The sequence below is a fragment of the Chanos chanos genome, chromosome 1 (assembly GCF_902362185.1).
Source record: "Chanos chanos chromosome 1, fChaCha1.1, whole genome shotgun sequence".
Taxonomy (NCBI): domain Eukaryota; kingdom Metazoa; phylum Chordata; class Actinopteri; order Gonorynchiformes; family Chanidae; genus Chanos; species Chanos chanos.
Window position 1 is genome coordinate 30,438,692 of NC_044495.1, and position 26,908 is coordinate 30,465,599.

At 42.2% G+C, this 26,908-nt stretch overlaps 2 protein-coding genes across 2 annotated transcripts; both read right to left on the reverse strand.

Annotated features, from left to right (window-relative positions):
- Positions 1 to 1,666: 1,666 nt before the first annotated feature.
- nrip2 (nuclear receptor interacting protein 2) lies at positions 1,667 to 18,191 on the reverse strand. Its single transcript, XM_030788462.1, has 6 exons — positions 18,036 to 18,191; positions 8,548 to 8,961; positions 5,064 to 5,146; positions 4,685 to 4,779; positions 3,992 to 4,044; positions 1,667 to 1,936 (listed from the first exon to the last, which is right to left on the reverse strand). The coding sequence occupies exons 1-6, from the start codon at positions 18,189 to 18,191 to the stop codon at positions 1,820 to 1,822; spliced, it is 918 nt and encodes a 305-aa protein (XP_030644322.1). The 3' UTR covers positions 1,667 to 1,819.
- A 5,488-nt stretch (positions 18,192 to 23,679) lies between these two features.
- On the reverse strand, positions 23,680 to 26,006 carry klhl42 (kelch-like family, member 42). The gene is made up of 3 exons (XM_030785862.1): positions 25,186 to 26,006; positions 24,784 to 24,977; positions 23,680 to 24,173 (listed from the first exon to the last, which is right to left on the reverse strand). The coding sequence occupies exons 1-3, from the start codon at positions 25,950 to 25,952 to the stop codon at positions 23,725 to 23,727; spliced, it is 1,410 nt and encodes a 469-aa protein (XP_030641722.1). The 5' UTR covers positions 25,953 to 26,006; the 3' UTR covers positions 23,680 to 23,724.
- Between the last annotated feature and the right edge of the window lie 902 nt (positions 26,007 to 26,908).

Consider the following 26,908-nt stretch of genomic DNA (forward strand, 5'->3'; position numbering starts at 1 on the left):
GTTCAGATTGCTATAAATGTTTGGGTTGGAGAATAATTTATCCCTTTACATTGAGCACAGCCGATCAGTTCAATAATTATCAGCTCATTGTTGGTCTGTTTTGGACTTCAAGGAAATTGTATATTGTGTCCACGTTCCAGGTTGTACACTACCCTCCCCCCCCCCCCCCCCCCCGGAGAAACAGCACAGAGGACTCAGGCATAGCCAGAATACATCATTTTTTTATTAGGCAGAGAAAAAAATACTGTTCCAGGGGAAAAAAATAAGACACCAAAAATAAACTTTTTTAAGACATTGATTTCCCTTACAATAGAGTATAGAAAGTACTAATTCACATCAAAGAAGAACAAAATGTAGTCTAACCCCACAATGGACCAGCAGCGAAAGACGGTCGGAGAGCCGCAGTGACATGGCACCAGAGAGTGACAGAGGATGAAATTACAAATGAAGCGTCATTTTTCCGTCTTCCTCATTCATCACGCTTTTATTTTTTTCAAATGAAAACATAGGCCAGGAGGGCTCCACATGGTTAGAGGGGCAGAATTATACATGCCCCTGTGGTTTTTTGGTTTTTATTTGCTTGCCTGGGTGCTGTCAGCAAGCGTGAAAAACTCTGCATTAGTTACAGCAGATCAGAGGAACATGGGGTGTTTATGAGACAAACCCCAACAACAAGAGTCATATTTAAATGGAGGTCCAGTGAGGCCAAGGACTGAGTGTTCAGCCTCGGACTAGAGGCGGGTGGGGTGAGGGGTGTGGGGGGCCATGGCAGGACTGCTCCTGTCTGGAGCCAAGGAGAGGAGGTCTGGGAGTCTAAATATGAAGTGAGCATCGCTTCCCAATTTGTATTTTTACACGACTTTTGATTCGTTCACTCTAATACAAATGTGCAGCATTATACAAGGCAGACATCTATGAACCTAAGCAGGTAGAATGTTCTGAGACTACTGTCTGACGAAAGTCAGAAGAGAAACAATTTGTTAGATTTCTGCTGATTTAGGAGGATTAGGACTGCCTTTTTGAGAATGGCTGTTTCAGCGTTTGAAATTTAATGGACTGTTGTTGATGATTAATCATCAGATTTAGAGGTGGGACTCAAATAAAAATGACAGACCTCCATTTTATCAGTAACCCAGGAAAACTACCAATTGTTATCTCATCCAGAATGGATATGAATGTATCTGTCAATGAAATGTAAAAAACTCTAAAAGTTCTGTCTCTGGTCACACTGGACCAAAACAGAGATGACAAGCCCCAGATCTCTGGAAGCATCTAAGAGACCTAACTGAAATGCAGCCTTTCTTTGCAGGTCCAGTGATGCTCTAGAAAGTACACTTTGTAAGGACAGATTAGGACAGGAAGGACAGGAAGATTTCTTGTGACCGGAGGAATTGATTCCCCTGACTACTTAAAATCAGTCAAATTAGAATATTCATCCAAAAGAGGCATTTACGAGCACATTTCATTTCTCAAGAAATAATTACTGTCCTTTATTTTGGCTGATTCCAGTAAAGCCTTGTGAACAGAAATGGTAAGAGATGACAACGAATATACGATATACATAACCTTACACGACCCTTTTCCATCAGTACGGCTCCACAAAATCAAAGACTGAATCAAACACAAGATAATCAAGATGGGTCACCTGTGAAAATGGCACAGAAACAAACATGACAGCGTGAGGCAAAACAAGAGAGGAGAAGGTGGAAGAGGAGAGGAATTTGTGTGTCTCTGGCGACAGCGCTCAACACACACGCCATCCCCGGACCTCCCACCTCTCACGAGACAGGTTAAACGGATGTGGGCAGATGTCAGGGCCTCACAGGTTCTTGTTTTTGTCACGATGGCACAGACTTTGGGTTGGTGTGTCCAGGAATGGCAACTCTTCTCCTGTAGTCTGAAGCCTCAGCACTTTGGAGTTGAGGTCAACACAGCACTGAGGAGGTACAAAGAAATTTACAGTCACACTGGTTCTATTGAAACATACCAAAAAGGATTCATTTACCCGACATGGTCATACAGTACAACATACTGAACATATTCAAAAGTGCTTACAGCTAAAAGACAAAGATGTGGTTTATTGCAATGCAGTCTCACACTCAAACTGATATGCCCTCACATGGTGAATTATTTCATGCCCAGACTTTATTAAATTTTGTCAGCTAGTGAGAAATAAAGCTTTTTCTGCAAGTTGTTGACATGTTTAATTAGAAGAAAAAGAGGAAAGGTCTTGTCACTGTTCACAGTTCTTGAAACACTTTAATTTTGTGATGAGTGCTGGTCAAAAGAAGACTCCGAAAATTATATTAAAAAACAATCTGTATACCACATGATCTTTTGGTTTTTCCTTATAACCGACAACCAGGCAAAATCCTTGTGTTTCTGTGCAAAATCCTTCAGAGCTTCCTTTGAGCCTCCACTTTAAAAACTCAATAAATACATCACACCACTCATGATGTGTCCTGTTACAACTATTTAATACAGTTTAGGGAACCATTGGCTGGCAGTGCCCTCATCAACAACATTGGAAATTTTGGTTTGAGTGAATCACGAGCTGACATTTCCAAAGCAATAAATTACAAGTCACATGACTATTACCTGCTGACATCTTCAAAAATGAGCTGTAAAATGTAAATGCTAATTATGAAATACTAGGTAGAGAGCGCTGATTGGTCTCTTAATGTTGAACAAAGACAAACAGCTTATTGTTGTTCTTTCCAGAACAGTAAAGTTGACCAGTCTCTGGGAGGCTGGGCAAAGTTGACAAACAGTAATCCATGTATACCCCTGCAAAACAATTTAACACTCTTATTCCGAGACTGGGGACTTTTAATCCTTTAGTCTACAATCTAGAAACTCTCAAGACAATCCAGTAGTTACTTGCATCTTATACTTACTCTCTGTATTACATAAGCCATTTGTTATGTAAAGACATACCCGGATCCAGCAGAGATATGATGCCCAATGAATGATTCTGATATAGTGGTCTATAAATGCCATTTTGTTCCTTGGTAAGACTGTACATTGAGTTTCAAATGCACACACTGAAGCACATAAACAATCATTTGTTCAGCGCTCTCAGAATGACGTCTCATGGGACTCAGCTTCAGGGTGTTAAATTAAGCATATCCTCTGTGTGCATGTGCGTGCGTGTGTGTGTGTGTGCATAGAAATAACACCTGAGAATCTCAGCTTATTTTAAGCATTCACTGAGTGCCCGGTCACCTAATTAGACTTGCACACTTTGTGTTTCTGTGCATTTCAGTGTCTGCTGGGCATCTCTCTCTCTTGCTCTCTCTCTCTCTCTCTCTGTCTCCCTCCCTCTCTCTCCCTCTCTCTCTCTCTCTCTCTCTGAGAGAAACACACATTTAAACTCACATTCTTTTACATGTGTTTAAATAGAACCACTGTAAGTTATGATAGAGCTAAATACCACCTCCCATTTGCCTTGTTTGGTGGGATAAATGTCAACGGAAGTTAAGTCGTTTCTGTTTTTCTGTCTTGGAATCAGTTGACTATTCCTTGTGCTTTCTGTTGGAAATGTCAGTATTTTAAGTCCACCCACATTGTGATTTGACATGTCTTGTGTGTTGAGTTTTATCCTGCTGTTCAGTTCTCATTCAGCTAAATCAGCAGAGTGCTTTTAATTTAACGTCAGTTTAACGCTACTTTGCCATAATCTGATTCAGACACAGCTCAGATAAGCTTGATTTGTGACAGGAGAAATCTGAAACCCGTTATGCTAGCACCGTAGTTCTCCCGGTTCTGATTCCCATTAACTTGGTGGTTATCGCTGCTTTCTCATTATTACAGATTAACTCAAACACTACGGAGAATTTTCTTTAAAAAGGAAAAAAAAAACCCAACAGATCCTTTGGAGCCATTTTAAAGGGTAAAATCACAACAGGAGCAGGTGTCTGAGAAACATATGTCAGTGATGGAAGACAATGATAACATCTGTTTAATTCACACTAATAAATGAAGGACTTACTTTGAGCTCCTGGAGAGTCTGCAGCCCAAGGCTCAGCTCAAACTCCTCATCCTCTGTGAACAGATAGAGAATAAGAAGATGAGAGAGAGAGAGTGAGGGGTGGGGGGTGAAAGAAAAATGAATCTTCTCTCACAGTGTTAGCTGAGACACTGGCAAAATGGAGGCTGAATGTGAATGGAATCGTTATGCTATTTTAAGGTGTTTTTTTTTGGCCTTTGTGCTGGATGAACTCTGAACGTTTAGAGGACCTAATGTATCTTTGCCTCTTGGTCTTTGTCTCCGTGACCTGGGTGTCATACATCCGAAATGAAAAGGTCAGTGGCATTCTGAACACTTAGCATACAAGCAGACCATTGGTAGTGTTACAGAAAAGGCCTTCCCCACAGAACAATACCGTGTGCATGCTCACGGCAAAACAGATATATGCTGAACAAATCAATCACGCTCTCAGAAACAGGGCCATCAAGCTTAATGTTTATCATTATCAAAATGAGATCTGTCTTTTCTTTTTTTTTAAAAAGGTGCAATCTTCATTTGTAAATGTTGAGGCTGCTTAGCATTCATAACCATTCATTCATAGGAAAGACAGAAAAGGGTTTTCAGCACTCATTTACTTGTTGAGTTGAATGTGAATGAGGAATGTCTGTTTGTAAAGAAAGAGTGTGAGTCTGTGGAGGAGAGTGAGAAAGGTACCTGTGACCTGAGCACTGCACTTCACTCTTTCTCTGCCCAGCTGTAGCTGCAGCTCCTTCACCGTGTGAGGTTTAGCATCTACACTGTCTGTCAGTCTGCAACATAAGCACACATGATCATTTGTTAAAATTCTTGATGTTGTCTGTCACACATATCTTTGTCTTTAGATTGTGATGATCTAGTTTGTCATCTTTTGTTGGGCCCATGTTCATCTGGGTAATGAAGTTTAAAAACTACTCCAAATAATTGAGTGTCAAAGTGAATGTGTATGAGTGTGTGTGTGTGTGTGTGTGCGTGCGTGTGTGCATGTGTGTGCATGCATGTGTGTATTTATATGTGTGTGCATGTGTGTGTGTGTGTGCTGAGAACAGGGCCTCACCCCAGTCTTCTACAACAGGAGCTGGAGATGTGGTTGTGTTGGCAGCCTGTGTTTAGGAGCACCTCCAGTTGTGCATCACCACACTGCAACACAAACAAATACCATAATGTTCAAATATCACACTGTTAAAGAGACCATATCTATAAAAACCTTTTTAAGTGAGCAAAACACAAACTGTTCGTAGGCTCTAAGTGCTACATGGTTTTAAATAGAGAGCATCTATACTGTCTTCTATCTCAGACATCACATTCAGCTTTAAACTAATGGAACTACAGCTGCAACAGTACTGCAGGACAAACAGCTATGATCTTGTCTATCTTTAGTCGAAGCGTTTTACTTCTCCACTAAGGCAGACAACGCAACAACACTGTTCTTCTTCTCCAGGCTCTAAATACACTAACTTAGCACATAAAAGACAAGCTTTGCCACTGCATCTACTGGCTGTCTCATTAGAGAAGGCAAAATGGATCGTGTTTACTCTGTGTCAAACACAACTGCTTTCAACACAAAACCAATTAGCATTGACTTTCTCTCTCCCACTCTCTTTTTTTCACTGCGGAAGTGTCTTGATAGATGACATTTGGCTAATTCTGGTGAACACCACAAGGCAGTGGAGGACACTAATGGAGTTCTATTCCCCATGGAAAACATTTCTCAGCATTTTCAAAACTTAAATCTCACCAAGACAGTAAATAGCTGGCCTGACCTTCTCACCTTGTGTTCCCCAAGATCTTTAGAAAGTCTCAACTCATCAAAATTTACCATGATTAAACAGAGCATGAAATGTTTACTTTGCAATTAGTAAACTAACATGTCTAGATGTTTCAGCCGTGTGCATTAGTGGTGGTGGTGTTTCGCTTTTCCCCCCTGGATATTTAACCAGTTTGTTATTTATTCACATTATCAGTGGTTCTCCTCACACTGTTTAACTTATCAGCCCATCAGCTCCTTCCAGACTGGTCATGAGCCATGTCAAGTCAGCAACAATGTCAGCAACCTTTAAAGAACACACCTCATTATGACTTTAATAAGTCACACACAGATCCTGTTTTGAGAGAATGTCCTAATGCACTCAAACCTGAAAGGTTTACATTGACCCTCATCACAGAAAAGTTTTTATCTCTGGTAAAGGACTTCACATTACCATGAATGACTCTGCTGACTTGAATGGAACCTTCTCATGTGTAAAATCTTCTTCAGTGGAACATCTTGAACTGAACTTCCGTTGTAGGGCTTCTGTTTCACACAAACACTTTCTCTCTCATCTCTGACACCCACCCCCATACTGGGCATCTCAAGGAAAGACAGTTAATCACCACTTCCTGTCGTAGGAGAAAGCAACGCTGCAGATGCACAGAGGAAATGGGGGACATATGGTCCATGGCCACATATGAAGCCTTGCACATAATGTGGTCTATACCATACGGAAAGAGAGAGAGAGAAAGACACTTGCCTCTGCATGTCTCAGCACGTTACAGTCATCAACCTGAGACATGTCAGTAGTCTTTGGGGCACTAGTGTGTCTTCTGAATACCGTGCTGGGTTTCCACCCTCACAACTTTCCTACAGTCAACGGAAGGACCACTCTCAAAAACACTAGGTGTTGTAGCACACAGACACACACAAACACACACTTTCTGAAATTTCCAGCCACATAAAAGATAGGTCACCACCTTGTTGCAAACGCCCAACCCCTAAATTTCCTGCTCTGAATTAGTCTTTTTTTTTCCTTTTTTTTCAGCAATGCTCCAAGCCTGTGCTTTGTTGTGCGTCCCACTCATTTTCTCAAACATTACAGGTGGGAAGAGTGTCTTCAGTCTTTCACTCTTGCATCTCACCATCACACTCCTCCTTGGCTTGTGTGTTTCTGTTTATGTGTGATGCCCTCAAATGAAACACTTCCTCACATAAAGACACACACACAATCTTATGAAAGCCCACCACTGGGAGACTCAGTCAGCCCAAACAGACACACACATGCACAAACACACACTAACCATATGGAGCAAGCTGTGCTCATAGAGTCCCCGAGGCCTTTGTCATCTTTCTCTCTCTCTCTCTCTCTCTCTCTCTCTCTCTCTCTCTCTCACCTCCCTCTCTCTCTCTCTCACCTCCCTCTCTGTGTCTCTGTCTGTTTTTTTTTCTGCCTAACTGTGAAGCTTTAAAAATAGCTATACAACGAATAATTATGCTGTGACTCTGTTGTCTCTTTTATTTGAAAGAGAAATCACGTTGGCTTTTGTTCTTGCCTTTTTACAAAGTGTCACTGCTGCCTCTGCTTGTCTGTGTGTGTGTGTGTGTGTGTGTGTGTGTGTGAGTGTGTCTTTCCTGGGGTGATCGGCTGCGTGTATTGATTTATTCAGTGTTGTAGTAAAGACTGGCCCACATGCAGAAGCTTTTCGTCACAATGAGGATCAGTCCAGGGGACGTGGCATTAAAGCCATGGTCTGGTACTGTGTGTAAAACCTGTTCCCAGCTTCTAACAGACACCTAAATCTACATTTTTGTTGTGTTTGTTTTGTGGTGGTTGTTTTCTGAATGCAGCAAAATGCACTGGTTGAAAGCCATTGTGGTGGTGTTTCTTTGTGTGTGTGTGCGCGTGTGTGTGTGTATATTCTCCAATTGCATGTGTTTTAATGTGCAACTCTCACATCTGTTTTGGTTCTAAGTGAGCATCTAAACTGACGGTCAGAGCCTCAGTCTACTACTGGCCCCATCTTTCATTAAAGCAATAGTCAAGGATTGGTACATGTGAGCTTATGTGGAATGGCTACAGTTAATTTAGCAGAGCTTCATTTTTTAAACTCTGAACTGGAATTCTTCATAAACGACTTGAAGTACTACACAGAATAACGCCTAATAGCCTGATGCTTTAACTTCGATGTGTATTTTTCATTCTGTTGAGGGAAAATGCATTTGTTCCCTAATGTACATTTCCTCCATTTATTAAGAGAAAATGGGAGTTCTGAGAAGCAACTCAATCCTTGCATGCAGACACACACTTAAATCTGGCATTATAATTCCATAATATTTGCGTCTGAGAGTTGCATTGTTTGCTCAATATGGATTTCAGATAGTGCCCTTAATGAGCGTTCAGTCCTGCTGAGCCCATTGCAAGAGAAGTTAAAATTATTTGTGTGGCGCGTACGAGGAGGAGGTGGATCATGATAATGATGGTGATGATGATAATGATGATTCTTGAGTGCAGATGGACCTGTATGTCTGGCCACCTCAGTGAGAGAGAGAGAAGTGCCTGGGAGTGGGGTGTAGGCAGAGCTTTCTTAAAAACGTAGGCCATTAAGCATCTGAAAAGAAACTTTGCTCCATGAATAGAAGAAAAAAGCAGTGAGATATGGAAGGGATGAGTCAGAGAGGACTGCAGAAACACTTAAATAGTGTTGTTTCATTATGAGCACTGAAGGAACAGAAAGGACCAGAAACAAAGAGAGTGAAGAGAAAGAAAAGAGAATAAAGAGATTCGCACCTTGCACTGGACCAGCAGGGCTGCAAGAGCGAATGCCCTCTTTTGTTCCTCTGTCCTGCTTCTCTCTTTCTTCTTCTGCTCAACTTTTTTATCGCTCTCGTTCTTCCGTTTTCCTCCGGTACTGCTGCTGTCCTCCTCTTCCTCTCCGTTTTCCTCTTCTTCTTCTTCTTCTTCCACCTCCTCCTCCTCCTCCTCCTCCTCCTCAGATCTCAGGCTCTTCTCGCTCTCCTCAGGGGACTCCCTCTCTTCTGTGGAGTCCTCTGCTGTACTCTCGCTCCTTTCCTCCTTCTCGGTGCCACCCTCCTTGTTGTCAGCGAGTGGGGAGCGGACCCTGGCTGCGGGGTCGCGCCCCTCTCCCCGCATGCGCGTGATGTTTCCTTCTAGGAGACGCCGCTGCACAATACTGTGGGGTTGCTGTAGAGGAAACAGGAAGGGGCACAGTTAGAAGAAAGATGCTAATTGGGAAAACACAGCGATGCTGCCCTCTCTTCACCCCAAAATGTCGACTCATAATATTTTCTTAAGATGTATGGCATCAAAACTAACTAGATCTGTAGATGTGCAGGGGTTAAAACATTGGGAATCCTTTGCTGTAAACATGTTCCTGAAGCATTTCCCTTGACTGAGGCAAAAAACGTATTTTACACCCACCACTCTAAACAACACCTCTCTTCCACACAGAGGAGAATATTACACTTAAAAAGCCCAGTTTCAACTGCTTTGCTGACAGGGCCTTGTGAATGACATTGACTAGACTGCTGTGGTACAGTGGTGAAAAGTCAATTTGTGTCACAGAACAAGGACACTCAGGTTAACACCACAGGGCCCATTCAGTGAGTTTTCAGTGGAAAGACTGACCACTAACCCATGCAACACATATCTGAGGAGACGTCAACACACAGCAGATTAAAGAGAAAGGAGGAGATTGGATCAGGATCATGTGTTGTAGATGCTCCAGCCACAGTGAACATCCTAATTAAATCTAATCACTGTACAGTAGGGCTCTCTGTCTCTAGAGATGCCATTAACTGCAGAGACTCTAGTCCTGGGTGAGGGTTTTTCCTGAACATTCATTATGCACAGTAGCATGTGTATGTGTTTTGATACAGGGACATCTGCTAAGATGTAAATATAGCATGTGTGTGTATGCATTGTGAGACATGGACACTGGCCAAGGTATATGTATAGAGGTCTTATAGTAGCCTGTTAAAGACTGAAATTTAGCTGGTTTTGCCACAACCTCTCATAACTTCTCATAAGTTATCTCAACAATGCTACAGGCATACAAGAATAAAAAATAGGCCTAGTAGTTCAATGAATTTATTTGTGGTGCATTATGAAGAGCACAGACAAAGTATTACAAGCCCTGAAACAACATGTCTGCAGCGGATTGGTAAACTCTGTTATTTATGTTTAGTAATGCATGTTTGTTTGGTTTCTGCAGTCATAAACAGGGAATATGCCATCTTTTACTCTTGAGATATTTCATCTTTCTAACTCTTCTACTGACTGGCCTTTCATCTCTTCATTCAACAAGCAACAAGGAGACCAGGCACAGCCTTTATCCTAGATCTCCTGCTCTTGCCCCGGTAATGCAATCACTCCTTACACTTCAAAGTCATCTTGCACACACACTGAAAGACCAACCACATAAATACATGAAGGGAATGACAATCCTTTTAAGAGCGGATCACCTGCTTCCTCTGGACTGATGCTATCTGACCTGGCACTTGCTTTTGCCACAGTAGGTTAGCTCCTTCTACATAAGAGTTATCCTCCACAGCTCCTCACAGTGCAATGCTTGGTACTTTTTACTGTTGTATAACAGGCAGCCACAGCAGGACAGCCAATTTTATATGAAAGACTCTTCAGTTAGAGCAATCTATAATCAGAAGTGTCTGTATAATGTCACAGGATGGCCATTTCTTAAGGTCAGTTTTGTCCCTAAAAATGTAGATGGAATCCTCTTTGAAATGGCCATTGGCTCTGAGACCTCCAATAATCAGCCTAATAACCTGAAATTTCTTGTGTGCTGATTCCGTAAAGAATCGCCATGTGACTAAGACCCAGAAAACTGAAATTCTCCATATGCTGTAAGAGTCTTCATAAGCCTACGGGCAAAGGAGAAAACGTGAGGGAGGTGGGGCAGGGGAATCTTATTTTCTCATTGATTTAATGAGGTGGTCTGTTTTGACCCAAAAAAAAAAAAAAACAAAAAACCAAAAAAACAAAAAACATGCAGATAAAAATTATGACAGCAATCATTGCGGACAGCTGTTCGGTCTTTATATATGTTTTACTATGTTTTTGTTTGCTGAATTCTGATTGCTCTTGGCAGGAGGGATGCATCGGTAATGAGGATAGAACTCATTCAGAATGCTGTTACCAGACAACCAACCCAAAACACTTGTGTCTCTCAATCATGAACCCTATGCCTGGTCTGAAAAAACAAGAGAGAGAAGAGAGAGAATAAAGGTGGCCCTGTTTCCATTTTACATTGTCAAATCATATTGTGTTGGAAATGCCTTGGCAGCATGGCGAGTCTGCTGCCTTTAAGCTGGGTTAGAAAGAGAAATAAAGAGAAAGATGAGAAATGGTAGGGAGAGAGAGAGAGAGAGAGAGAGAGAGAGAGAGAGAGAGAGAGAGGTGAGAGAGAGAGAGAGAGTGAGAGAGAGAGAGAGAGAGAGAGAGAGAGAAAAGCAGGCCTCAGTAATATTATAATCTCATTCTGAGCCATGGCTCTGTATGGTTACATTATTGTCCACTCATCACTTAAACATACGCACAGACACATCCATACGTGGCAATGCTCTGACTGCTATTTGCTCATCTAGAGCACATTTCCTGTGTAGGTCAGATACAAGTCAAATGTCCAGTACATTTTCTCTATTGCTGTAGCTAACATCAGATGCCAAGTCTGCTGATTTAGAAGATGTAATCTATAGCAATGACTGCTTACAGTTTTAAACACACACACGCACACATACACACACAGGCACACAGGCGCAAACACACACATACGCACACACACACGCTTACAAATATAAACATCTCTATATCACATACATCCCATGCAAGTTGCTAGCTATTAAGTATAAATGCCGTCCTTCCCTTACACAGAATATTACTGTAAGTGTTACTGTAATGGTAAATTTACTTGCAGGACAATTCCATGTAGGCTTCTGTAATTTTACAGGAAACAAGATATTATTATTGTTATTACTACTACTATGTTTTTAGCAGTCCTAAAATTAAATTCGATTTTGCCACGCAAGTTCACTGAATACAAGAGAAAAATGTCATGAAAGAAAAGTGTGGCAGCAGACTGTGCCTGTCATAACTCAAATCAATCTCAAAAAGTCACAGAGTCACTCAACATTCCCCCCAGCAAATACACTGACACAAAAAAGTCAACAGAACCCCTATTAGGAATACAGCTCATATTGACTGTACATCCACCCAGCCAGCTATATAACCAAGAGCAGAGAGACAGAAACAAATCAGTTCTAGCAGTTAGCTTAGAGGCTACCTCTTCTCCTGGTACAATACTTACATTACATTAATGACTGAACTGGGTAAAAAGGCTTATTGTGGTAATTATATGACAGTTATGTAGAGATGCCTTAAATTCTAGTAATGCAACCCCACCTTCTCACCTTCTCACACACACACTCACACACACACACTCACACACACACACGTTCACCTTCCATTAGCAGGACTGGGCTGAAAGCCAAGCCCTCTGCTTTCTATCTGTTAAACTGCAAAATAATTACAACAAGATAGCACTCATATACAAATACTTCACAGGACATGAAGATTAAAATCATTGTATGTGTGTACCCGAAGGTTTATCCTGTTCCAGTGTTTTGGACTAATCCCACATGGCATATATTGCAAATGAAAGAAGCATGTTGCCAAACACTCTGTGGCCTCTAATGTCTAATGTACACTCCACTTTAAAGACACAGAGACAAAGAGGCTCCTGTGTTTCTCCTATCAAAGCTAATCACACACAGGGCAATCATGAGCTCATTTGATTGTATAAAACTTGTTCGTTGGGCATCTAATAGCCCCCTTAAATCATTAGTTTAATAAAACTATGATGAACCTCCCTGCTTTAATAAGCAATAGACATGGCATGTGTGCGGAAGCACACACACACAGTGGGGGTAGGTAATTAAAGCTTGCCAGGGAAGGCAGGGACACTATCTGTGCGTGTGTGGTGTCCATGAGTGTGTGTGTGTTTGTGTGTGTGCATGTATGTTTTACCCAAAGGTTAATGAATGGGGGAGGGGTTGTTATTTCATATCAGACAGTGCACCAGACTAGTTATTTCATATCACTACTCTCCTTCAGTAGCTGGAAAGGCTGAGATGATTTCTTACAAGAATTAAATTGTTCTTTCCCTCTAGCATAGGGATTAGTGTTTAGATTAAGAAATAAAAAAAAAAAATCCTCTGTCCTCTGAAAATATCCTTTCACTCGTTGGCCAGCAGAAGCAATTAGGTGGTTAGTCAGAGGAAAACTAGTGAAAAGTACATCAGATGTATTCGACTTTTACTTGTAAAAAAGTACATGCAGCTTCAGTGAGAAAAAGCTGACTGTCAGAGTGGATACATTTAAGCCTCATGAAATGGACAGATGGATTATTTATAAAAGAGAGAATCACATTAAATGTAACCAGAGCCAATGTGGCAGAGAGCAGCCTTCCACCCCCCCCCCCCCCCCCCCCCCCCCCCGTGAAAGACAGGCAGTTCACATGTTGTTGAATGACATCATCCTTCGGATGAATTCTAGTAATGGCAGCACTGAGGCTTATGAGTGAACACCATGTCCTTTACACATAACCACAATACTACATTCTCCCAGCACAGACACACCATGTCCTTCATACATAACCACGGCACTACATTCTCCAGACATAAACACACCATGTCCTTCATACATAATCATGGTAGTACATTCTCCAAACACAGACACACCATGTCCTTCATACATAACCACTGTACTACATTCTCCAGACACAGACACACCATGTCCTTCATACATAACCACTGTACTACATCCTCCAAACACAGACACACCATGTCCTTCATACATAACCACTGTACTACATCCTCCAAACACAGACACACCATGTCCTTCATACATAACCACGGTGCTACATTCTCCAAACACAGACACACCATGTCCTTTACACATAACCACAATACTACATTCTCCAAACACAGACACACCATGTCCTTCATACATAACCACTGTACTACATCCTCCAAACACAGACACACCATGTCCTTCATACATAATCATGGTACTACATTCTCCAAACAGAGACACACCATGTCCTTCATACATAACCACTGTACTACATCCTCCAAACACAGACACACCATGTCCTTCATACATAACCATGGTGCTACATTCTCCAAACACAGACACACCATGTCCTTCATACATAACCACTGTACTACATCCTCCAAACACAGACACACCATGTCCTTCATACATAACCACTGTACTACATCCCCCAAACACAGGCACAGCATGTCCTTCTTACGTAACCACTGTACTACATCCTTCAAAAACACAGACACACCATGTCCTTCATACATAACAACACTGTCTTCTATGCATAAACACTGTATGACCTCCATACATTGCTACATTTTATTTGTCCATCTGCCACACAGAGAGAAGAAATGCACGACTCCCAGTATGTGTGAGAGCACTGTCTGCAAGTCCCTGACTAGATAATACCAGCCTCATGAATAATGCAGCGTGCTTTCACTGCTCATTTGCATTTGTGAACGTGGAAATGTGTTATGGGTCACAGAGTGGCAGGAACAGTAATTGACAACCCTGTTCAGCACTAGGACCAATCCCTAACCTAATCTACTAGAATTCATGCATATTGCCTTGACTTCAATGTATGTTTGGCCGTCACTGGGACTGCATAAGAATAGCACATTATTTTAGTCCTAAAAAAAAATCAGGACCATTTTATTGTCTTCTGTCTGGAACTCTCACCTGTCTCTTTCTCTCTCATCACTCTCTCTCTCTTTCTCTTTGACTTTACCATTTTATCAAGAGTCCAATAGATTTCAACTGCCAGTCACACTAAAGCTACTGTGCAGAATGAGGATAATTCATGATGTGTTAATCATTACTGGAGTTGGAGAACCCATCAATGACCTGACCATTGATCTGAATTCTACTGTGACTCTTGCATGCACTCTCAGTCTGTCGTGATCCATTTCTCCCTGTGTGGCTAATTGGCATGTGGGTTAATTATTGGACTATGACAGACTCTCCTCTCTCTCATCCTGAGAGTCATGTGACACGTACTAATGTCTGTTCTCCTCTCCTGATCACCAGGCCCAGCGGCACACTTCCTGTCACACGGCCAGAGATGGGCCAACACGCTGAGACAGCTGTGTTCTCTCTGTGCTCTTGATATCTCACACACACAGACACACACACACACACACACACACAGATGCACACACACACACACACACACACATACACACACATACACACACACACACACACACACAGCCCGCCTCTCCTTCACACACAGACATACATAAACCCAGTCTATTTCACTCTCACTGTCTCTTTCAGACAGGCTTTTGGGCTGTTTTTTTTTCCACAGAAGGTGGTATTTTTAGCCTGTGCTCTCTCCTGGTGGCTGTTCTATTGCCAGCCTGCTCTAACCGGTACAGCACAGGGTTTTAACCCCAATCACGGCCCTTCCTTGTAGCAGGACCCTCAATCAATACACTTAAAGCAATCAGAGTCTAAGCTAAAGGGTTTTTTACAGCTCTTAAAGCAACTCTCAGAGTCAGAGTTAGAACAGCTGTCAGGAGTCACAGTAAAAAGAGCTCTCAGATTCAGGTATAGCAGGAGTGTCTTGAAAGCAAATGCCTTGTAATAAAACAACAGATAAAAATAGTGTGCAAAAAGTAACAGTGCTCAGTATGCATGACCAGTATTAAACAACATGCCCTAGCTGTTTGCCAAATGTTCATAGACTGTAGGGCAGCTAAAAGCCTGTTTGAGTAGGGTGAGCATCTGTAGTTGGACCTGCTGTGTCATGCTGACTGCTTGATGCCCTTGGTACAGCTATAAACAGACTGTTTCTACCCATCCACATCTCTGACTATCATACACGCAATCAGATATGTACTTCCAGTCAGCCCAACCAGCTATCCTTCACTCAGGCCACAAACACTCACACAAATATTGCATCAAGAACACACACACACACACACACACACACACACACACACACACAGATGCAGTGTGAGCAGGTGCAGATGAGGAATGAGTTGAGTGATGGGGAGGAGAATGAGAGTGAGGGCTCAGCTCAGAATAGGGGTAAGGACCAGGGCGGTGAGTGAGAACATTTTAAGGGCTGCAGACACAAATGTTTATATTCAATTTACTTCCCTCTTTTTTTTCTCTCTCTCTTACACACGCTTGAATGGTGGATTGAGTTTGTCCTTTCATGTTTCATGTGTGTTGCTTTGGTTTGGATTGTGTGCATAGTTACTGTGCTGTTATAGAGAGAGAGAGAGAGAGAGAGAGAGAGAGAGAGAAAGAGAGAGAGAGAGAAAGGGGGGGGGGCCTCAGGGCACAGAACAGCAAAACAAATCACAGTTATATAACGGCAGTCGCTGCTGAATTATCAACTGTTTCACGTGACGTAGAGCTGGTGCACTGGCTAACTAAGGTACATTTCAAAGACTGGATTTAGTGCAACATCCTTTACAGCCATGATATACATACTGCCTTGAAACACTGAAATTTGGAAATAAGCATTTAGTACCTTACAAACAAGGGACATTTTTCACTGATTTCTCTTGTGTCCTGCTGCATGTTCTAGACCACACAGGACAGTATATATTAATATATATAAAGACTTATATCCTACTCTACAATAGTAGTTTCCATAACAAAGTCACCTCTTCACCTGCTATTGGGGTTATTATCCTTCATGTAATAAAATGATCATGTTAAGAAATAAAGCTTCACATAGTCTGCAGTTCACTCAAGACTGATAGAAAGATAGATTGACAGAGTACAAAAGGACAAACTCCCTGTTCAGTAGTTTACAGATATCCTTGTAGCTCTGAAATCTCCTAGTCTCTCTCTGATGTAGCATTATCTGTGTGTGTCATCTCAGGGCTCAGTTCCTGATTGGCCATGACATAGCCAACTGAAGAGCAGGAGAGACAGAAAGATGGCGGGGGAGGCCCAGCGATGCCTGTCGCTCCCTCTCCAAGGCCATCCTCCTCCTCTTGTCACCAGTGAGTCTTTCTTCATCTCTAAACAGTTCTCAACAACGTCAAATGTGGGGGGCAGAGATTAAGCAAAAAAATAGTCATCTCCATAAAGTCACCTGACATTATCTGTGTCTGAATAAAAGCATAGATATTACATTTGTGTAATGTTTATCATGTATTGTTCTAACAGAGAGAGAGAGAGAGAGAGAGAGCGCAGGTGAAATTGACTTGAGTCCAGACAAATGTACTGTATCAGTCATTTCTGATTTTAACTCATGGTATGAGCCACCAACAACTGTTGACTGTTTTTGTCATTACAAATGAAAAGAAAAATTAATACAAGTATTCTAGGCTGTATATTCATTTAACACTGAAAATATGGAAGAAAATTCTTCTCTCTTGATAGCTTTTGGCTATCAGTTTGCATCTGCCTTGGAGTGAGTGTATGCTGAAGCAGGCGAGCGAGAGACAGAGAGAGAGAGAGAGAGAGAGGGAGAGAGAGAGAGGGAGAGACAGGGAGAGAGAGAGAGAAATTGGAAGAAGTCCTGCTGTATGTCTGCAGTTGTCCCTTGCTCTGCATGTGTCTGATTAAATTGCATCTGTAATAACAGGCACACCCACACACACCTCACACCCCATGTGCTGACAATGTGAAGCTTGGCAGTGAGTGTAGAGATTTCTTGGAGCACATTCAGGAGTCTGGGCATTCAGTATCTAATCAAGACAGTGACAGGAGTTGACAGTAGGGAAACAAAGCCACTATTACAGGACACCCTCATTCTCCTTACCCAAGAGACAGACAAAGAGAGAGAAAGAGAGAGAGAGAGAGAGAGAGAGAGAGAAAGAGAGAGAGAGAATGACAGACTATTATGTTTTAGCTAGATGCAGTCAATCCAGGGTCTTTGCCCCATATCTAGCATTGTTGGGAAATTCCAAATTTTTGTTAATCACAGATCACAACAAATATGTAAATCAGCACTTTTTTGCAAGGGTGAAAAAACACAGGGCTTTTAGCTAAACATAGAGGCACTGTTACAGCACAATTATGTATTTACCTTGACGAATATGCAGTTTATTAAAGCTAAACAGACGGTTATCTATCGTATTTCAACACTTGTCAGACTTTGCCATGGATTAATGCAATCAACACCTTACCAACTGATTTTCTCCAGTTATGTCAGAAGAGTTCAGACTCACCAGGTCTTTGGAGGTACCCAGTCGCTTTAGTCCATCTAGGGGCAGCAAGTCCGCTGAGTCTTTGTGAGTGAACTGTGTGGCCTGTTTGAGCCTCCTCTGCTGGTGCATAATGGCTTTATCCCGCAGGTCAAGCTCGCTCTTCTTCGCTTCACTCATGGTTGGTCAGACACACACACACACAGATTCACGTACAGAGGTATACACACATACACACACATACACACACACACACAATACGCTACAAAACCACAGCTCACGACAGAGTACTGAAGAGCTTTGCAGGAGGAGTGTGAGGCACAGCCTGGCTTGTGTTGAGTCTCTCTCGCTCTCTCTCTCTCTCTTTCTCTCGCTCTCACACACACATACAGACAAACAAGACACAGCCTTGAATATGTCCTGAATATGTCCTCAGAGAGGGTAGCAATGCAATTGTTGTCCTTAATAAACAAGTCTTTGAAAAGAAAAGAAAACTGTAGTCTTCTGTTTGGCTCCCCAGAGTTCAAATGTAAGCTTGCTCTCCTGTGTTCTCCTGAGGCGATGTAGTCCTGTCTTCCTTGGTGTTGGTGTGTCCTCTGTTAACAGGCAGCTGTCAGCCTTGTGTTAGAATTGGTATCATGGTCATTGAGTGCAGAGGCAGTATGCTGGTTTTCAACACCGAACCTTTCAGTGGAGGCTGAGTCTGTCTCCTCTCCTCTCCTCACCTCTCTGTTCCTCTATCTGAGTGTTTGAGCACTCTGTCCTTGTAGTGCTGCAGAGACACACTCTGCCCTCCCTCCCTCTCTCTCTCACTGACTCTCTCTCTCTCTGTCTTTCTCTCTCTCCCTCTCATGCTTGCACACTCTACTCTCTCTCTAGCTCTCCCTCCTTTTCTCACCCGCACACAAACGCACATTCTCCTCTAGCCTCCTTTTTACCTCTCCTTTTTCTTTCCTGTATCTAACTCTCTCTCATCCTCTAGCCTCCGTTTTACCTCTCCTTTTTCTTTCCTGTATCTAACTCTCTCTCATCCTCTAGCCTCCGTTTTACCTCTCCTTTTTCTTTCCTGTATCTAACTCTCTCTCATCCTCTAGCCTCCGTTTTACCTCTCCTTTTTCTTTCCTGTATCTAACTCTCTCTCATCCTCTAGCCTCCGTTTTACCTCTCCTTTTTCTTTCCTGTATCTAACTCTCTCTCATCCTCGCTTTCTCTGTATTTGTCCTCATACATTCTGTCTGCCTCTCTATGTCATTAATTTGCTCTCAGTGCTGACAGTGAGTGTTGCAGCCCACCATAACGCAATTACACACACACACACACACATACACACACACACACACAATTCCCCTTTGCCTAAGTTGACTTAGTCAGTGTACCATTACATGTCTATCAAAACTCCCTTAGGTGCTCCACTCTTAAGGCCCTTACTGTAACTGTATTGCACAGGATAGAGCTCTCATCCTTAGGAATGAGTAGCAAATACACGTCTCCATGCTCAACAAGCTCCTGTCTACAAGGCAATTCAGATGGCTTAGGTAAACATCTCTAGCCTATACCTCATGTGAATGTGGTAATTAAACGCTTACATTGCTATTTAGTCATGAAAGAAAACTATCATTATCTGGTCGATTTTGATTGTCCTTTAAGGGGATGTAGCTTATGTGTCAGAAAATCCACTGACAAACAAAATGAATATGAAAGACAGAGCCAATGCTAAAATAAAAGTGTCATGTACATGACAGCATGTACATCAACACCAGCCAACATTTAAATGTTCTGGAGCGCTTTAACTCCTGTGTGTGCTTATGTGACATACACATACTGTGTATTTGTCACTCTGAAGGCAATCCTAGAAATCTTAAAAACTCCTGGCTTTGTTCTGGTGGTCTTAGAGCTCTTTTACAGGAGCGGCTAACAGATTGATGGGCTCATTGATTCCCGACATTGACTTACTCTTTTGCTATGATCAGCTGGCTAAAGGGACAAAAGAGCTGGCCATTGACAGCCATTCACTGCCCCATCACTCCATCCACTTCTCTGATGACAACACATAGAGCTCTGTTAAATTTACTAAAACAGCAAAGCTGAACAAATCTTACAAAAAAAAAAAAATCTCAGTTGGAAGTGCCTGTGATGAGTTATTGAAGGACTACAAACTTTGATTTTTGATAAGGCATATGACATGACAATAGTTATAGATTAGTCCTATTACTCATTTTACATATTCATGCTGTATGTGTACCTTGAACTTTGAACCTCAGACTGAACAAGGACAAGCAGAGAAATGGACTCATTGTCGAAAGGCAAATGTATCAAACGGTAGTATGTAGCTCCATCCTGTGGCTTCCCTCATAATGACAGGTAGGGATATTGCAGAAGTGTTTACATTCTCAGTCTCCTACGCTGTAGTACATTAAGACGAAAATAGTACAATTATATCATGTATTGAATAAATGTAGACAATTTTTTCCAAACTGCTGTTGGCACATAGTGATCGAACTAATGGATGCCAGACAAGTTGCTGAGCGCTTTCCACTACGCGGGAGAGTAAACGTTGGCAGGCCCGTTCATTCGGAGCTACTGCCAAGTGACTTACATCTGTAATGATCATACGAGATCTATAACTAGGCCTAATAATTGTCATACAGTTCTGTGGTGCAGAGTGTACGCTGCTGTCTGTCCGTGAGGAAAAGTGATGTTGTTTATGTCGAGAGCCGTTCTTATGGATAAAATCTGAACATTTTTCTCCACGTCCCTAATTATGCGAAACTGCCTTGAGTTATATTTTTAAAAAAGTATGACTCGCATTCTGAAGCAGAGTCAAAGTTCTTATGGTGGGAGCTACAGCAGAGTTCGACGCTTATGTTAAAGTATTATAAAATAAGAAATAAGTGCTACGATAGACTGGCGACCTGTCCAAGCTGTTTCCCCGCCTTTCGCCCAATGAATGCTGATATAAGCTCCAGCGCACCCTGCCACCCTTATCAGGATAGGCGGCTTAGATAATGAGTGGGTGAGAGAAATAGGTGGTATGTTATTTTGTGACACCAATAAAGTTTTAACAATCACACGTGTCTGTCTACCATTATTTACTTATATCGAAAGAACTCGCTGTAACGTCGCTTTAACTGCACAGCTGACATATCGATAAATTAGTGTGTATAATTTTGGCCGTACTCTCGCTTTCATTATTCAAACTAAAATAAATAAATAAATGAAATACGAAATCTGTGTCATAGAGTAGCCCGGTGGTCTCGACAGAGCTCCGAATTTGTACTAATTCTGTCTCTATGGAAACGCACAAAACAATCTCAGATATGTCCACTGTGATTTCAAATAAAAGCACAAGCAACATTTTACTGTAGAACATGGACGAGTCTCAAACTTTCATAGAGAGATATTTGCTGAGGTTGACTTACTGCTCTCTGGCTGAAGCTCCTTATCAGTCAGGTAAATACTAATTTCAAAGTTTGCTGTTTAAAGCCTTTCTGCCCCTCTGTTTCATGTTCACTGAAGAACATGTTACTACTTCTGCTGTTCATGTGGCTTTTCTTGAACACCATGTTTCTCTCTGACTCCCATAATTCTTCTTTCAAAATAATTTTTCATGATATTACAGCTAATTTTTTTGTGTATGGCTTTAGCTAATTATTCATCCCTGTTTTTTAGATGTGGCTGTTCCCATGCGAAAGCATCATGCGGTAGTGCGAGTGACTAATACAGAGCATGGGCCTCTCAGCGACATGGACCTGCACCGTCTGGCCTTGAGCATTCCTGAGCTTCACCAACGGATCTGTGGCTACACCCAGCCTCTGAGAGTCCCACACCAGCTCAGTCTCCAGATAGAAGCTTTGCCTATGGACTCTAGTCTCTCTCTCAGGTCCAGCTCACAGCAAAAATCCAGCTCTCAGAAAGGCTTCAGCTTAGAAAGTCAGCCCAGGACAGAGGGGGCTTCTGACCTTGTGTCCTCAGCACAACCCCCCCTGCTGGCTGAATCTGATAACAGCACAAGCCTCAGCAATGACTGGCTAAGATGTGACAGCTCCTTCACGCCGAATGTGAGGGAGAAGGAGTGGACCTCTGTAGCCTTCGGAGACAGGAGTTTCATCCGCTCCTTCAGCCCGGTACCTTGTACGGATGATGCCACTGACATCAAGGGGCGATGCAGCGTGACAGACTATACGGCCTACGGACAGCAAGTCTTTTCAGTCCACATGGACTTCCTTGAAGAGGAGAACTTGAGAACTGACACTCCGAAACAGAGTAAGAGAAAAAAGGAGAGGAGACAGAGGAGCAGGGAGGAAAGGAGGAGCAGAGAAGAAAGGGCCCACAGCTGTCACAGGGACTTTTAAAGGGAAACACAGCCACATGCTAAACATATTCAGCTCAGCAAAATTCTCCTCTTCTCTTAAGGCAGGATAAGTGTGGTTTGGACACAGTTAGAAGACTGTTGCTGTCTTTAGACAACCAGCTGTCTCCCTGTGAATTTGACTGCGCTCTGCTCTTTTCACAAAGTCATGCTTGAGAACTCTTTTACTTTTTGAGTCTCACTGGTAAATGCAATGGAATACCTAAACCTGCTCTTAAGAGACACCTCTATTTATCAGATCTTCTTTGGGGAAAAATTCTGGAAAAATGTCTTTTTCTTTTGTTGGATATAGATAAAAATGATAGGACACATGGTTTATTCACTTCCCTGAATATTTTATTTCTTTTTGTATTTCATACTGTATTTTTTCAAGGCATCCATAGGTATTTCCTGTAGAACCACATTCAGGCTACACAACATTCAAATAAATTCAAGTTTAAAACAAAGCAAAAACATATACATGTAATAGAAAATCAAAACAAAAAAAACACAAAGTACCAGTCTCAGAAGTTCTACCTCTCAGAGAATCCTTTCAAACTTAAAATGGCATCTCAGCTCCTATTCATCCATCATTGGCTACCGTACTGCCTCAATTAAGACTTCTGACTACCAGAGTAACACTTTCACAGCGGTTTTGGTCAGGCAATAATGTGTTTCTGTTCCATTTGTGCAAAACCTCTCACTTCTTAAGACATCCACAGGATCTTCTTATGGAACTACTCATAAGTAAATGTACTCCGAGACCTAAAACAAGGCTCCCATAATAAGAATGCCTTAATGGTGTATTACTTATGATTATGCTTAAGTTGCAGTTTAGTGTTTTTATTATTACCCCCTCTCTAAATTCACTGTTAAATACCCTCCTTTGCATTGGTCATGTAAACCTGTTGTGAATTGAGCATTTGTATTTAGTATGTATGCGTGCATTGGCATTAACAGTTTGGTGTGCTTACATTTTTCTTGCCCTGAAAATTTTTATTTAAAGCGCGCGCGCACACACACACACACACACACAGCGTTCTTTGAGCTGTGCTTGGGAGTTTTACAACACAGGATACTTAAAGTTCCCCAAAGCAACATGCTGCTATAGTGTTGATAATAGTTAATGTACTAGTGATTTTTTTTTTCACGTGGTTTGTGATAACATTGCTCCGTAACCAACACAGGGCGTGCACACATTTCACAAAGGTGGCTTGGAGCAGTTTCTACTGCGCAGGCTCCAGCTTCAAACTGATCCATCGTGAAAAAAAATCAAACCTTGCTTTCTCCCTGGTGCAGGGCTGCGATTGCTACTCAGTGGCACAACTCTGAGGCTCTTGTCAGCATGAGGAAGGGTGGAGAGTTTCAGAGGACGTTGGGCAGGTAGAGAGAGCAAAGCAGCATGTTTTGGCCGAGGGCGGGGAAGCGACGTAAGGCCTCCCAGGCATCTGAAAAGATGTTGTACTTGAGGAAGACGCGGTGCTCCAGGCTGGTGGGCAAACTCACATCGCGGCTCATGATGTAGATGCCGTCGTTGTGTAGTGTGCAAGTGAGGTTCAGACCCGACTTGGACGTGTTCTCTTTCAGCTGGAGCCACTGACCTGTGCTCACGTTATAGGACTGCACCGTCAGCACATCCTCTGTCTGACTAGGCCTCCGACGGCCCGGCTCCAGCTCGTGTGTGTAGCCACCCACCAGGTAAATGGTGTCCTCCACCGACAACATCTGTTGCTTACGAACATGGGCAGAGCAGGTACTGAACACAGACCAGGTGTCAGAGACGGGGCAGTAGCGCAGCACGCTGGTGTTCCTGTCTGTCAAGCACCAAGACACAAGAGAGGTGAGCATGAGCTGATATGCTATTAACCACCTATTAATACATATCTACCTATATATATATAGTACATTCAAATACTGTAGCACACTCTAAACTGCTTCTTGTAGTTTTGTGTTTCTTTTACTTCTGTTATGGAGAACACTAAATATTTTGCTCTTACTTTTGTTCCTACCCTAAGGCTGCATTTTTTTTTTTTTTGCATATGATTTGACAGTGTTCCCTTTCAAGGCATCCTTATACTCCTTTTGTAGAATGTTCTTCAGTGTGCTAAATCATATATTCTCAGCAGTATGTCATATTATACATAATCAGCTTGTATGAACTATTGATCGGCTATATAGTGAGAGGTGCATAGTTTTAGACACGGCCTTTCCCATGTGATTCAATGAATTAACTAGTTATTAGGCCCTTGGTTAGCTATATCAGGTGTTTTAGTGTTGGGCAGTCTTTTCAATTGTCTAAATGCATTGTCTTAAACAGGAGAAGACTTGCAGATACTAAAACAGACCACATTCACAGTATCAAGCTGGGTCTATATATAACATTCACACCATGCATAATGGCATTGAGCATACACAAGCACATACCTCTGGAAGTATATCCACCCATAACATAGATCATACCCTGGCACTCGCAGGCCGAGAACTCGGCCAGCGGGTCGGGCAGGGAAGAGACGCAGGTCCACCAGTCCTGCTCTGGGCTGTAACACTCCACAGTACCTAGGCACTGCCCACCCACTGCATACAGCTTCCCTCTCACTGCCAGCAGCTTGAAGTTCGACCTGCAATGCACACACAACAAACTAGGGCAAGAAACACTACTCAAAACATCTTACTACATACAAACATTGCAGCTCACTACTAACAAGCAATTACATGAGCCTATCATAAAAGACAATATGTAACTGATCTAGCATAAATCTTGTCCGATCACCCTTGAGTATTAATGCAGAGTCAAAAAACAGGTAATGAGCTGTACAGAATAATTACCTTTTCTGATTCAAAGGCGCCACATGATTCCACTCATTCCGACATGGATTGTAACAATGTGCTGCTGAGATCTCTTGGCTTGTCACCCTATACCCACCGACTATGAACAAATAGTTATCCAAAACGGCAGACCCATAACCCCTCACGTTCACCATGTCTTGGGGCAGGTTATTGGCGAGGGGCTTCCAGCGTTGCTCCAACTCGCTATACCGAAGCATGGACCAAGGCTCGTCTTGGTCTGCCAAGTCTAGACAGGTGCCAATGAAGTCTCCAATGGCGACCAAAGTGGCCGTCCCTTTCATACGCATCTCTCTGACCTGATCTCGCAGAGATGCAGGTAACGAGCGGAACTCTGGCCTCCGTAACATCGGATGGTAATGACAGCTCATGAACTTGAGGCATGCATTTCGCAGGTCGTACGTTCCATACACTTCCGAGAGTTTGAAGAGCTCCACGCAGTTATCCTGTCTAATTTCCGACAGCAGCTGTTTCAACATCGACGTTACTTGCAGAAAAGAAGCTGTTTCAATTAGATCCTCCAGTGTTTCATTGACAACCTGAACTTTAGACGTGTTGATGAACTCTAGGACCAGTTCCAGCCCTGGTACACTTAGACCCTGTAACTGAACCGAGTCCTCGCCAGATTCACGCATCCCAGAGCTGTATAATGCACGGAAGTAGTCGCTCTTTTCAATCAGTTTACTTTTGCTGACATTGTACGTTTTATCATCCATAATAATTTCAATTATTTGTTCTGGTGATGACATGTCTTATTAGTTAGGCTTTAGTTTTCTATGGTTTCGCATATGTTGTTATTTACAGCTCTTAGTCGAAGGTAATGGAAACGTCCCTCGTTTACATTTCTCCTGCTAGGACGCTCTCTGCAACTCCTGATACAGTCACGAAGTCTATATATGGTAATGTTCGGCCCATAGATCCAGTGCTATGTATGGTTACTCTTTCAACTCACATTAGGTGGTTTTAAAATAAAATAAATGTAAACAAGCGGAGCATTAAGGGAATCCGAATGTCGCCGAAAAACACGTTGCAATTTACCTATTTGTCTATGTAATTAGCGAGCATAGTTACGGGTCTGCATAGTGTACCATTCGACTTTGAATGGCTAATGTTTATGCTGTTCGTTTCCCACGACATGTTTCGGCTGAATCTGAATCTATTGTTCGAGCACTGAACTTTCACTACTGAGATATGATGCACCAAAATGCCACATTATCTTTGCATTTGAAAGATACTATGCAGGTTGCTATATACATGGAAAACAGTTCCTGTTTTGATATCGGTCCTTCTACGTCACTCGATTCAGGCCACTTGCGTCAAAAATGCGCATACCTCTTGAATTTAGATAAACTCCATATACCTAACTTGAAAGTTAACAGAGAAAGTGAGTACTATTGATTAAGTATATATATGTGTATTCATATTGACATGACACAACCACTTCTGATAATATTCAATTTTCCTTTTTTTGACAAGTCTATAAGTTACGAAGACTTTGCGCATAGTTGATGCTTACATTGTCATCGCCTTGGTGTCGGTCGTGTATATGTTTCGGGTAGAAACTTATGCTCTTTTTAGAGACCTGATGCTAAGAAATGTTGAAAAACGTGTAGAATTCTTTATATCTTATGTGTAGTGGTAAATTATCATATTCAGTACCAAAAAAAGAGTGATATATTCTCTAGCAAAATTGATATTACGCCAC

What these genes read in the sequence shown, in the direction of transcription:
- nrip2 (XM_030788462.1), bottom strand. Translation starts at nt 18,191, where the DNA reads ATGAGTGAAGCGAAGAAGAGCGAGCTTGACCTGCGGGATAAAGCCATT. An exon ending in TGGGTACCTCCAAAGACCTG is followed by an intron (nt 8,962 to 18,035) that starts GTGAGTCTGAAC and finishes TTTCCTCTACAG; the next exon opens with CAACCCCACAGTATTGTGCA. An exon ending in CCCTGCTGGTCCAGTGCAAG is followed by an intron (nt 5,147 to 8,547) that starts GTGCGAATCTCT and finishes TTTGTGTTGCAG; the next exon opens with TGTGGTGATGCACAACTGGA.
- klhl42 (XM_030785862.1), bottom strand. Translation starts at nt 25,952, where the DNA reads ATGTCATCACCAGAACAAATAATTGAAATTATTATGGATGATAAAACG. An exon ending in GCGCCTTTGAATCAGAAAAG is followed by an intron (nt 24,978 to 25,185) that starts GTAATTATTCTG and finishes TGTGCATTGCAG; the next exon opens with GTCGAACTTCAAGCTGCTGG. An exon ending in GGGTGGATATACTTCCAGAG is followed by an intron (nt 24,174 to 24,783) that starts GTATGTGCTTGT and finishes GGTGCTTGACAG; the next exon opens with ACAGGAACACCAGCGTGCTG.